We start from the raw sequence: 14,312 nt of genomic DNA, 5'->3' as shown, positions 1-14,312 counted from the left end.
TTTAAAATGACAAGTTATCAATTCCAATGGACTTTCACTTTATAAGTAATAGTTTTTTTGTCCTTTTTTTTACAAGCATGCATTTCGTTAAAAAAAAAAAGACCTTAAAATTATGAGCTATGCTTTTTAAAAAGTCATTCTAATTATTCTGTTTGTTCCTTTTTCTTATCTTCTTCATTTCCCATCTGTTTTAGTTGCTGGTCTGAGCGTTTTGGTTGAGTATATCTCACCAACACTAAGTATTTTTCATCTTTCTCATTTTCATTTCATTTTTGTCTTTTTGGTTTTTAAATAACTTTTTGAGGTATAATTTATGTAGAATAAACTACACCGATTGAAAGTGTACAATTCAATGAGTCTAACAGATGTACATACCCGTGAAACCACCACCACAATCAAGAAACAGAATACTGCTATCAACTCATTAGAACAAAGTTTGAGGGAAAGAGAGAAAAAAAACAAAAGAATACTGCTATCACCCCCTCAAAACTTTCCTTGTGCCCCACTGCAGTCCATCCTTCCCTCCACCTTTGGTCCCAGACAACCACTTACTTACTTTGTCATCATAGAGTGATTTGCATTTTCTAGAATTTTTTATATAAATGGAATCATAGAGTACATACATGCACAATTCGTTTTATTGTGTTTTGCTTTACTGCGTTTCACAGACGGTGCATTTTTAACAAATTCAAGGCAAGACCCTCCAGCAGCAAAAAGATGACGATTTGCTTCATCGCGATCTTGCAGTGGTCTGAAACTGCATGCACAATATCTCCGAGGTATGCAGGTACTCTTTTTTGTTTGTTTGGGGGTTTTTTGGTGCCACAGCCCGGGACAATATATACTCTTTTGTGTCTAGCGTCTTTCACTCAACACAATGATTTGAAATGCATGTATGCTGTTGTATGTGTTGTATGTTGTATGTTATTATTATTATTATTATTATTATTACCGAATATTCTACTCTATGGATAGTCCATATTTTGTCTATCCCTTCACCTATTGATGACATCTAGGTTCTTTCCAGTTTTGGGGCATTATGAATAAAGCTGGTATGGACATTCGTATACAAGACCTTGTGTGGACGTATGTTTTCATTTTTGTTGGGTAAATACCTAAGAGTAGAAAGACCAGATAGTATGTTTAACTTTATAAAAACCACCTAAAAGTTTTACAAAGTGGTTGTACCACTATTCATTCCCACCAACAGTAGACAAGAGTTCCAGTTGCTCCATATCCTAGTCAACCTTTAATGTTGTCAGTCTTTTATTTTTTTAATTAGTTTTCAGATGTACAAGACAATGTAATAGTTAGACATTTACACTCTTCACAAAGTGATAACCTCCCCTCCCCCAATCTACTACCCCTCTTGTCAGTCTTTTTAATTTTAACTATTTTAAATAGGTGCACACCTATTATTAGGGGCATCTCATTATGATTTTAATTTGCATTTCCTTAACGACCACTGATGTTAACATCTTTTCAGGTCCTTATTTGCCATGAGTATAAATTCTTTTGCAAAGAATCTTTTCAAACATTTTACCCATTTTCTTAAATGGGTTGTTTGTCTTTTTATGATTAATTTAAAGACTTATTTATTCTGGAAACAGTCCTTTATTAGATATATGTATTGCAAATATTTTATCCCATTCTGGGACTTGCCTTTTTTTTTTTTAAAGATTTTTATTGGGGAATTGGGGGATAGGAACAGCGCTGGGGAATTGGGGGAAGGGGAACAAATTGCTGTCCTTTTGTTCTTCAGTCTAGTTGTGGAGGATGTTGCTTCACTGGCCCAAGTTGGCACCATCATTGCGCTCTTCCCAGGTGAGGCAGATCAGTCGCCAGCTTTTGGACAGCCACTCACTGCGTCTGCTGGCCGCTCACGCTGGCTGCTGGCTACACAACGTAGCCCATGGCAACCCACTGCCACAGGGGCTGCAGCCTACGCCATTGCCCGCGACTCAAGGCAGCCCAGCTCCAGGTTGAGCTGTTGTTCAGCATCTTAGCTGTAGAGGGCAGCGTCACTGGCTCTCATATGTGGGATCCGAACCAGGGACCTCTGGCGTCCCAAGCCAGCTCTTAACCAACGCGCCACTCGGCTGGCCCTCCTTTTTGTTTTCTTAATGGTGTCTTTCAAAAAGCAAAAGTTTAAAATTATGACCAAATCCAATATATCAATTTTTTTCTTTGTGACTTTTTGCTTCTTGTGCTCTAAGAAATCTTTTCTGAACTCAAAGTCACAAAGATCTTTCTCCATATTTTCTTCTAGAGGTTTTATAATTTTAGTGTTTGCATTTAGGTCTGTGATTCTTTCAAGTTAATTTTTATGCATGATAATGAAGCTCAGTTTTTTCTTTATATGGACACCCAGTTAGTTATTCTAGCACAATTTGTAGAAAAGATTTTCCTTTCCCTGTTAACTGCCTTGGCATCTTTGTCGAAAATATATTGACCATATATTTCTGGACATTAGCCGATTCCACTGGTCTATGTGTGTATCCCTCCCCCATACCAAACTGTCTGATTAACTATAGCTTTACAGTAAGTCTTGAAATCAAGTAATGTTATCCCTCCAATTTCCATGTTTCTTTTCAAAAACTGCTTTGGCTATTTTGGATTGTTTACATTTTCATATAGATTTTAAAATCAGCTTCTCAATTTCTATAAATATCTCTAAGCATTATTTTTCTTGCTGGAAAAACAAATAAACTTCCTCACTGAGTTGCTAGGAGAGTAAAAAAGGGCTAATATGTTAGTGTATCAAATACAGTGGCACATAACAGGCATTCGATTAATGTTCGTTTCCTCTCTCTTTCCCTCTCTTGACCTTAAAATAAACAGGATCCAATCTAGCAATGCCCTAACATTTCTCTAGTGGGTCAATGACCATAGTAAAAATATTACCACACCAAATGACTTTTATAAGTAAATATTTGTATTTTTACTTGGATTCAATACTAAAATGCACTTGCCAGAGAAAGCAATTCAGCATATTTACTAATAAACTGTTTCAGGCCACATTTTAGGAAAGCATGAAACCACAGCCAGACAGAAATTTAAATGTTTTCAAGTTCCATATAGCGCCTAATTACATTATTCCAAAATACTAACAGAAAATTCTCCTCTAGCAAGATCACAAAGCTCCATTATTCATATTGATGCTGCGAATGGAAAAAGTACTTTTACATTTGTTTAGAAACACATACAAACACTGTTTAGAAATACATATAACAAAATATGGCTACTAATTCAACAATTAACATGTACTAATTTGAAACCCAAACCTATAAACAACCAAAACCCTTTGAAGTATTTTAGTTTAGCCTAATTGATATCACTCCACGAAATGGAGAGGTATCAGTTTGCAAACACAGGCCACCAAAAGGCAATTTTTGGTGAGCCACCAAAGCTTTGTGGTAACCCACATTTATCAGAGGAACTGATACTTAAAGAAAAACAATAATTTGCTTTCTTTTTCCATGACTATATTTCAAGGCCTCTTTCATTACAGTATTTTTTTTAACATTAAAATGGCCTGAAACAATCAATTTAACTACACTTAATTGATTAACGGATGAATACACGAAATCTGCTGGTTAATTTTAAGCAGGTTGGTTACTAAGTCATTTACTATCCTTTTCTTAACAAGGAAGGAACAAGGCCAAACTCTCTTTTCATGAAGATATAAACACATGGCAAAGAGATAACTTCCATCCTGTTGACTGAGCTGCAAAATACCAATGACCTATCTCAAGGAAGACCAGAAATTACTGTTACCTGGGCTCCCCTCCTGCCTCTCCTATTTATCTGTTTACATCAGCTTGGCATCACCCCTGACTGCTCCCACTCATGAGCCTGCCTTTCAAGCTCTGTCAATATTACCACTGTACTGTCACCATTGCTTCTGTCTCCATCCATTTCATTCCTCTGCCCTCACCTTCTTTCTGCTTTCCTCTAATTTCATCATTTCTGGCATGATTCTGCAATACTACCATCTCTCTGCCTTCATTCTGGTCCTTTCCAACTCATTTCTGTTCATGCTACTTCAGTGATCTTTCTGAAATCAGAAATTCAGCCACCTCGCTCTTCAGCTTAACGTTCAATGGTTTTTTTCAATGCTACGCGAAGAGTTGTCATACACCCCAGCAATTCTACTCCTAGTTACATATCCAAAGAAACGAAAACATATGTTCACATAAAAACTTGCACACTTTATAGCAGCATAACTCATAATAGCCAAACAGTGTGAATATAAATGTCCATTAACTGATACACGGATAAACAAAATGTGGTATATCCATATCACAGAATATTATTTGATAACAGATGTCAATACTACCCAAAGCGATCTACAGATTCAATGCAATGCCCATTGAAATCCATGACATTTTTTGCAGAAATAGAAAAACCCATCCTGAAATTCATATGGAATCTCAAGGGATCCTAAATAACCAAAACAATCTTGAAAAAGAACAAACCAAAAAAATTCACTCTTCCCAGTTTCAATATTTACCACAAAGCTACAATAGTCAAAAACAGTGGGATGCTGACATAAAGACATATACAAAGCAATGGAATAGAAAAGAGAGCCGAGGAATAAACCCTTGAATATACGGTCAGGTGATTTTTGACAAGGGTGCCAAGGCCATTCAATGGGGAAAAGACAGTCTTTTCAACAAATGGTGCTGGGAAATTGGATATCCACATGCAAAAGAATGAAGTTGGATCCTTCCTTACCGGACACCACATACAAAAATTAACTCGATATGGATCAAAGACCTAAATATAAAACCTAAAACCATTAAACAAAACACAGGGCAAAAGCTTCGTTACATTGGATTTGGCAATGACTTCTTGGATACAACACTGTAAAATAGTAAAAAAAAAAAAAAAAATCTATACCTATATCTATCTATCTATCTATCTATCTATCTATCTATCTATCTATCCCGGGGTCCTGAATCCCTTGGAATTTCCTGGGAGACAGGAGTGTCTTTTTTTCTAATGAGGCCACTCATATCGAGGTTGGCTCCTGATAGCTTCAGGATGGGGGCTGGTCATCAGAAAGACCAAAACAAGCTTGGAATTTTTATCCCCACCCTCTATCCTCCAAGAAGGGGAGAGGAGCTGGAAATTAAATTAATGATTGATCATGTCTTTGTAATGAGGCTTCCATAAAAATCCCGAACTACGGGGTTCTGAGAGCTTCCAGGTTGGACACATCTATGTGCCAGTTAGGCGCATACCTCAACTCCACAGAAATAGCAGCTCCTGCTCTGCAGACCCCTTCAGGACCTCATCCTATGTATCTCTTCATCTGGCTATTCATTCATATTCTTTAATGTCCTTGGTAATACACTGGTAATCTAGTAAGTAAATTGCTTTCCTAAATTCTGAGAGCCATTCTAGCACTTATCGAACCCTAGGAGGGGGTCGTGGGAACCTCTGATTCACAGCCCATCAGTCAGAAGTACATGTAACAGTCTGGACTTATGATTGGTATCTGAAGCAGAAGGAGTCTTATGGGACTGAGCCCATAACCTGTGGGGTCTGTGCTAACTCCAGTTAGTGTCAGAATTGAACTGAATTATAGGACACCCAGCTGGTGTCAGAGAACTGCCTGGTATGGAAAACCCACACGTCTGATGTCAGAAGTACTGTGAGTGTGAGAGTAAAGGAGAAACAGTTTTTGTTTGTTTGTTTTTAAAGATTTTATTGGGGAATTGGGGGAGAGGAACAGTGTTGGGGAATTGGGGAGGGGAACCAGCCAAGTTGTTGTTCTTCAGTCTTCGTTGTGGAGGGTGCCAGTCACCATTTGGCTTCCCATCAGCAGCTCGTGGCCTCTAAGCTCAAGGTGCCGTGTTCAATCTTAGTTGCGGGTGGGCATAGCCACCATCTCATGCAGGAGTCAAACCGGCAGCCTTGTTGTTAAAAGCGCAAGCTCTATCCACTGAGCCATCTGGGTAGCAGCTCTGCTCAAGATGCCAAGTTCAGTCTTAGTTGTGGGTGTGCGTAACCCACCATCGAACAGGCAATCTTGTTGTTACACCAGCTGAGCCATCCTGCCACCTGTTGGCAGCTCAGCAACAGCTCAGCTCGGTTGCAGCGTCACTGTCCCATGTGGGAATCGAACCGGCGGCCCTGCTGCTCAGAGCTCATGCTCTTAAGCCAACTCTTAACCAACTGAGCCACTCGGCCGGCCCCAAAACAGAGTTTTTTCATGCTCAGACACCAAAGGTACAGGCAAAAAAATTTAAAACAGACAAACTGGATTTCATGGAAATTTAAAAATTGTGTGCTTCAAAAGATAGTACCAACAGAGTAAAAAGGCATGGCACATAATGGGAGGAAATATTTGCAAATCATGTATCTGACAAGGGATTAATATCCAGAAAATGTAGAGAACTCCTAAAATGCAACAACAAAAAAAGATTCAAAAATGAACAGAGGGCTTGAATAGACATTTCTCCAAAGAAGATACACGAATGGCCAATAAGCACATAAAAAGATTCTCAATACCACTAGTCATTAGGGAAATGCAAATCAAAACTACAATGAGATATTACCTCACACCCATTAAAATGGCTACTATCAAAAAAGAAAGAAAATAAGTGTTGGTGAGGATGAGAAGAAACTGGGACTTTTGTACACTGTAGGTGAGAATGTAAAATGGTGCAGCCACTGTAGAAAACAGTATGGCAGATCCTCAAAAAATTAAAAATAGAGATACCACAGGATCCAAGAATCTCACTTCTAGGTATATGCCCAAAAGAATTAAAAGTAGGGACTCCAAGAGGTAGTGGTATACCCATGTTCATAGCAGCATTATTCACAAGAGCTAAAACATGGAAGCAACCCACGTTTCACCATCAACAGGTGAATGAATAAACAAAATGTGATGTATATGTATACAGATACATATATACGAATAATATTCAGCCTTAAAAACTGAAAAAAATTCTGACACGTGCTACACCATGGATGAAACGTGAAGGCACTATGCAAAGTGAATAAGCCCTTCTCAAAAAGACAAATTCTATATGATTCTACTTAGATGAGGTCCCTGGAAGAGACAAGACCAGAGACAGAAAGCAGACAGAATGGTGGTGGCCAGTGCTGGGGGCAGGTCGGGATGGGGAATTATTATCACACGGGTGAAGAGTTTCAGTTTTACAAGATGAAGAGTTATGGAGATGGATAATGGTAATGATTGCACAGTATTATGAATGTATTTAATATACCACTTCACTGTATACTTAAAAATGGGTAAGGTGGTAAATTTTGTTATGTGTATTTTATCACACACACACAAAAACATTGGGGGGAAAATACCCCACAAGGCTATAAGGATTAAATGAGATACTGCATGTAAAATGTAACACACTTAGCACAGAGTCTGGCACATGGTAAGTGCTCAATAAATGGTAGCCACTACCATGGTTCCCCCAAGGAGCCAAAGTCTCTCTTTCCTCTGGGACATCGCCTGGACAGTTATGGGGCCTGGAATGCAGTCCTCCACCTGGCCCACCTAACACCTACACATTTCTCCCAAGATGAAACTCCAATGTCACCACTTCCTTTTCACATTCTTCAAGGAGGGGAATTATTTTCCCTGGGAAACAGAAAACACGTTAAACCTCCCATCCAGTCCTGAGTGACAAGCACAAGCCTCCACCAGGGTAGGCCAGTGCCTATTCATCTTGCATGCCAAGCCCATAAGCCCCACCCGGACTTTCCACAATCCCTCATATTGTTTTGTGCAGTGTATACATTAACGATTACTATGATATAGATAAACTGGAATACTGACTGGCAGGCTTCCATACCACCCACAATAGAAGAGATCAGAGCAAATGTGTTACTCTAACTTATGATTGCAAATGCAGCTAATATTTATCAAGTACAAGTGATGTCCTAACTGATCTATCGACAGAAATTACCTCATTTATTCTTTACTTGCAACAACCCTCAGGGGCAGGTACTATTATCTTATAGATGAGGAATGTGAGGCACAGAGAGGTACTTATTGGTATATTTATTTCTCACGGAAAAAAAATCAGGGAAAAGCAAAGCGAAGGCTCTTCTTTTCATGTGAATGCTACCATAGCCCACTGAATGGAATACATTCTAGGGGCTGCTTATAAATGCCTGTGGCCTGCATTTTTTCTCGTCACTAAGAAAATGAAAAACACTGCTTGCAAGGACAGCTTTTTCTCTGGGCAGTGCCAGAAGCTTGGGAAACCCCACCCCCAACCGCAACATCTCCTTCCCCTCTTTTAGCTTTCCTGGCCAATCCATGGATTAATGACACTAGATACCCCTTATTGTGTTCTCACGGCAGGAGTGGAACGCAGGGGCAAGGGACAGCACCAATTTTACAGCTTTTCAAGTCACATTAAGGATTCCTGGGACCGCCATATGAATCCAGGAAGCACTGGAATCAGGTTTTCCTCAAAGCCTCCGCCTGCAGCTCTGCAACTGAGGCCCTGGCCATTGTCACACAGACACTAGTTCGAGCGGTCATGAGATCTCAGCCTGCCAGCGCGGGCCTCCAACATTCTCGAGGGAGTTGCAACAGGGCCCTGAGGGCAATGCCAGTGCTTCCATGACTCACACTTGCAGGGCTTAGATGTCCTCAAATTGCAGGGAAACACCTCCATATGTTTCATAACTGTGATTTTTTTCATCTCCTAGAATCTTATTTTCCCTGGGAAACAGAAAACACACATAACCTCCCATCCAGTCCAGAGTGACAAGCACAAGCCTCCTATGTTGGCAAGATACTATGCCTTCTAGTCTCATTAACAAGAATGTGTGACTTATTCATGTGAGTATATACAAGACAAATTAGTCAGCACGGCAAGGAAAATAAACGGCATAGCCCTTTAACTGAGTGGAGAATGAAAACCAGAGCATTCAATAAATGTGATAAAATTTAAAAATAAGTCCATAAAATTAGCAAAACCCATTAATGACGAAGTCACATAAAACTAACGGAACACGCCATTCATAAAATGTAATATTCTTTACTCCTTTTTTAATTTCCTGCAGCAAGACACTGGCACTGCCACTTAAACCAACATCACTCTCTATTTGTTTAAAAACAAAAGTGCTCGCTGGTTTATGTTTCTTGGTTGACTGCTCCTAAACATTTCTAATACTACTTTATTACTAAGATCTACTGACAGTAATTTACACCCCCAGATGAAGTTAAAAGTTGGTAAAAGTCCCAAGAGTACAAGGACACACAATCAAACATGCGAACTGGCAGAAATTCACATGAAATCTACCTTACCTGGAATTTTTAATTTAAATGCTAATTCATTCAGTTAATAAACACACTGAGCAGCAAATATGGGCAGAGAACATAGTCTACAAAATTCTCAGCAATACTTGTCATTCATGTAGCAATAAGTACTGTAAGCCTCCTCCGTGCCGGGGACTTGGGGTTCAACAGTGAAAACAAAACAGTCTCTGGTTCTTGTGAAGTTTATATTCTAGGGAGAAGAGACAATTGAGTAGAGAAACAAATTGCAAATTTCAGCTGGTGATATGTGCTATTAAGAAAAATTAGTGATGTGATGGAGAATAAATAGGACACCTAGGAACTTAAATGTTAACAAGGTTATATAATTTTTCAAAAGATACATTAATCTCAAATTTTATGGGTGAACTAGGCAATGCCTATGGATGGCAGTGGCAGGAATAAGAATAGAAGTCAAAGAGAGGAGTAAAAATGTGAGGAGGAGAAAGAAAAAGAAAGGAACAAGAGCTGGAAGAAGAGAGAAACAGATGTGTAATGAACAAAAGCTCATTGTGCCAATTACAGGGAGGCCTGTGTTTTGTCGATCCATGGGCTCAATTTATGAGATCAAACCATATTAGAAAACACGTATCCAACCATCCCCCTAATAAACACAAAATAGATATTTTAAAACCAGAATTAATGGGGGAAATAGAACTGCTTTTCTTATGATAGCAAAGGGAGGGGCAGGGGTATTTATAAATAAATGTATCTCTTCCTACAGGACCAAATCATGTGAGAACTTTCGATTAAGACATTCTAGAAGGAAGGTCCAAGATGGCAGAATACAAAAACAAACAAAAAAAGAAACTTGAAAGAAGTTAAGCTTTTACATTAATGTGGACATGAAACATTCAATAAATAATCTCTTATTGTTAAAAAAAAAGACATTAAAAAAACCCCAGAGTAGGAGATCCTTGAAAAACTTTTTAAATGAACCACTGCCTAAAGTACATGCTTACAAAAGTTATTTAACTCATCTGTATAATATCTAGAACAAACATGAGCAATTTTTCAGCAAACCAGTGGGAAAAGAGCAAAACCAGTTTAGGCTCACAAAAGGAGCTGTCCATTCACCTTGGCTTCCCTTCGGTCTCTGTCAAGGTAGAGAGTATACAATTATCAAGATGTAACTGAAAGCCTGCACTGGCCCTTTCCTCCCTGCCTCTATCGCCTACAAAACCTCTATCTATCTCGTCACAGGCTGCCATTCCGTGTGTCTCCATTTCCATTTTGAAGCATCAGGAAAGCCAGTAGCCAAAGAGGTTTAAAGAGTTCTATTACTGCCTATAGGACCAGGAACTAACGCACTCACTACAGAAGAGTTCAGCTCCACAGTCTCAAAGACCATCAGACTGAATGACCGCCTCCCCAAATTAGATTTCCGGACTTGCTCTCTCTTATGCCCTGTCTGTACGTCCATGACAAAAAGGACAACCCCCTCAAAATCCAAACTTAAGCCCCCCCCTCAAAATTAAAACCCCCTTTTCAACTTCTCCACTCTCATTCTCAAATTCAACTAAGCAAGCAGAAAAGCAAGCAAAATCATGACTTCTTTTCTCACTAGTCTCTCTCCTGCCACCTCACAGAATCAGTTACTAAGTCTTATATGTGATTTAACGTATATGAGGTGCACACCCACCTCTACTGTTTTACTTCCAAACTCTGAGTAATGACATTACCACTTACCCAAGTTCTAACCTTGGAGTCATCTTTATAAGACATGAAGATGAAGCAAAGTTAACTAGTTAGAGACAAAATTTTAAAAATAGTATTTATTGAGTTCCTCCTATGTACTTGTCACCATGCTGGCCTAGGAAGTGGGTTATACTATTTTCACTTTAAAAATGGGGGGAAAAGTTTGTAGTTTTTCAAATATACCCATTTCTTTCCGGCCTAACAATTCAGACTTTGATCACTTCACAATTACAGTACTGTTTGTCTCTCCTACTCCAAATCTGATCTGCATAAAACATTGCCAGAACGATCATACCAAAATTCCATTTCTATCACATCAATTCCCTGTTGAGGTCAGTGAAAATGCCTTCTGTTTCTCTATTTGCCCACTGAGTGGCCCAGAGCTCAATAAGTATTTGTCGCTTAAAACCATCCTATGATTCCCCACCAGCCTGGTACAATGAGCCCTGGAAGCAGAAAGTAATCGATTTAATCTATCTGGGACAGAGGTGTTGAATGTACAGAACACATGTGAAAAAGTCAAAGGCAACTCAAAAGCCTTCAAGATAAAGTGGAATCTCTCTAAGACGTTTCACAATTCTGACTCCACCCACACCAGTCATCTTTAGGCAGTGCTGAAATTACAGTGCCTGGATTCTAAGCCAGCCCCTCCACTTCTAGCTACTTAAACTGCTCCATGCTTCAATTTCCCCCTCTATAGAAGTTCAACTCGGTCTCTGCTCACGTTCTTCCACCCTCCCTGACCATCCAAGTCCAAGTCTTTCTCCAAAGGTCAGCTGAAGGCCCATTTCCCTGGCAAACTCTCACTGGCTGACCTCAGCCCATCACTCCACTTACTTGATTTATAACAACAGCACCACAGCAAAAGGAGTCTGAATTCCTTTTTAATTTTTAGCTGTGATCATACATCAGTGTGCCTCATCTAATTGTTTCACCTATGTATGCCCCACCCCCCACCTATGTCCCACTCATGAATGACAGTGACACTACAAACTGCCTCAGGTGATCATCAGCAACACAACAGTATTAATATCACCAATTACTACTACCACCATTTACTGAATACATAGTAAGTGCCAGGTATTATGCTAAGAATCTTACGTATTTTTCTATCCTTCAATCTTCATAATCCTCTTAGGAAATCTGTCTCTTTATCCCCATTTCATAGTTAAGGAAGATACATTACCCAAAGCTACAAATCTAATGAGGATGGGAGTGAAGAGTGAGAGTGGGTGATTTCAAACTCGGCTCTACCTCCCATTCTTAACGACTACATCATGCTGTTTAGTAATTACTTTGGTTATTTCGTATCTAGGTTTTAAATCTTCTCTCCTAAATGTAAGCTGTTAACAATAACAAAAATTGTGTATTTCTTTGGTCACTTCCGGAATAACCCATTCTTAGTAAGTGGTTCGTACTTGAGCCTTTACATAAACTAACTCATTTAATCCTCATAACTCTGTGAGACAGTAATTTTTATTGCCAATTTACAAATGAGGAGACAGGCACAGAGAGGTTAAGTAACTTGCCCCAAATCACACAGCTGGTAAGTGACGAATTCAAGGGTGACGTGGTAGCTGTGATACATTATTTCATTTATTGACTCGTCTGAACAATTTTTATGAAGCACTCTTCTAGGGACTGGGGGATATAGCAACGAATAAACCAGAAAACATCCCTGCTTTCATGGAGTTTACAATCTTACTTCTTTTCCTATATTTTCTCTGGAGGGCAATCCTAAATCCTCTTAAATATTCTTAAGACTTCCATACAAGAATATCAAATTTGGACAATAAAAATTAGTACTCAAGAAAGAGCATGGGACCTGAAAGCCAGAAAACCTGGGATCTAGTCCCAAATTTGCCATTTATTAGCAACTTTGTCAATTATGAGACCCTGGGCCACTACTCTCTTCCCCTGACTTTCAATTTCATGACCTGTATGAGACAACGTATGAAGTTGCGCGCCTAGCACACTGTCTGGCACTTAGCACACGCTCAGTAAAGGAATCTCCCTCTTTCCCCTTCCCTCCATGCAGTGACTTCATAATTTGTGTCGTCCTTGAGTACAAGTTAAGAGGTTACGCGGAGTTACATTAAGGACTACTCCGTGACCAATCTCTTACTTTCCAGGGCAATTCTCATTCCAGATCACCATCACCATGTCTCCGATTGCAGACCCCAGACTACTCTGACGCCGATACATCAGGTTACACATCGGGAATGACAGCAACTCACGTTAGGGCCTGGCAGTGTCTTGAAAGGGCTCCCGATGACCTTCTTCAGAAGGCACTTTTGTTGCAGCGGAGGAGGAATGCGGCCTCCTGACCAGGCTCCACTCCCCGTGCGGGAGCTGTGGCACCGGGGGGAATTTTGAGCCTCTGGCACAAGGTTGTGTCCTAGATACCGTCTCTCGCTCCAAGATATCTCAGCACCTCTCCTGCCACCTGCCACCCCGACTCCCACCTCGTCGGGGCTGCGACGCCACTCCTTCCACTCGGGCGGCTGCCTAGGCCCCCCGGGCCCGTGTCCCCCGCCGCCGGAGTGACTGACCTCCCCGCCCGGGCTCGGGTTAACTAGCCCTGGCCTCAGGGGCTGGAACAGGCCAGGCCGCCCGACCTCTTACGGGGCTTCCCTTCCGCCCTCCTGGTCGGCGGACCCTCGAGCTCCGGGCGCGGCCGGCCTGGGACCACACGCCCCTTACCTATCTTCACCACCGCATCCGCCAAGCACCGGTCCCACTTCCTGCCGTGCTCTGACTCCGACATGTTCCCCACCCCGAGCTCCAGCTTTCCCGACCGTGGGGCCCCGCGCGCCGAGTCCCGGCAAGTCTCGCGAGAGGCGGTCGCGGTTCCCAGGCCCGGAAGGCCCGGCGTCGGCGTGCCAGATATCGCGAGAGGGTCTGACGGCTTCCGTCCTTTCCGGTTTTCGGCAGTTGGTCGTCAAGGTGACGGGTTACGGGGAGGCCCGAGGTGACCCTGACCTTGGAGCCGCGCCTACCTAAGGGTTGCGAGGCTGACAGGTTTCTAAGCGGCACCCAGCGCCCAGTGGGAAGGCCCTTCCTCCGCACCAGCTCCCGACTTTGGCCCTGGAAATTCCCAGGGCAGCTGAGGCCACAGCGCTTGGTGGATTCATTTACGCACCTTCGCTGCTTTCTACTCTCTCATTCCCTCGTTGATTGCAGTGGAACTCCCGCCTGCGCCACGAACACAAAAACTGCTCTGGCAAAGGTCACCTATTGCCAAACCGAGTGGATGCTCTTTGGGGCATTGCAGACCACTGCTCCCTCCTTCCTGACTCTCCTTGCCTTC

At 41.3% G+C, this 14,312-nt stretch overlaps 1 protein-coding gene across 1 annotated transcript in view; it reads right to left on the bottom strand.

The window, feature by feature from the left end:
- The window catches only part of MICOS10 (mitochondrial contact site and cristae organizing system subunit 10), a 29,814-nt gene extending 15,961 nt beyond the window's left edge, over nt 1-13,853 (bottom strand). Inside the window, exon 1 of the mRNA XM_019666741.1 lies at nt 13,706-13,853. Within this exon, the coding sequence (XP_019522286.1) occupies nt 13,706-13,769 (64 nt within the window). The 5' untranslated portion in view covers nt 13,770-13,853. The remainder of the gene's footprint in view (nt 1-13,705) is intronic.
- Nucleotides 13,854-14,312: the final 459 nt, after the last annotated feature.

This window comes from Hipposideros armiger, unplaced genomic scaffold (genome assembly GCF_001890085.2).
Source record: "Hipposideros armiger isolate ML-2016 unplaced genomic scaffold, ASM189008v1 scaffold_477, whole genome shotgun sequence".
Lineage (NCBI taxonomy): Eukaryota > Metazoa > Chordata > Mammalia > Chiroptera > Hipposideridae > Hipposideros > Hipposideros armiger.
The sequence above is the reverse complement of the archived record's forward strand: the minus strand, read 5'-3'. Positions and strand labels throughout refer to the sequence as shown.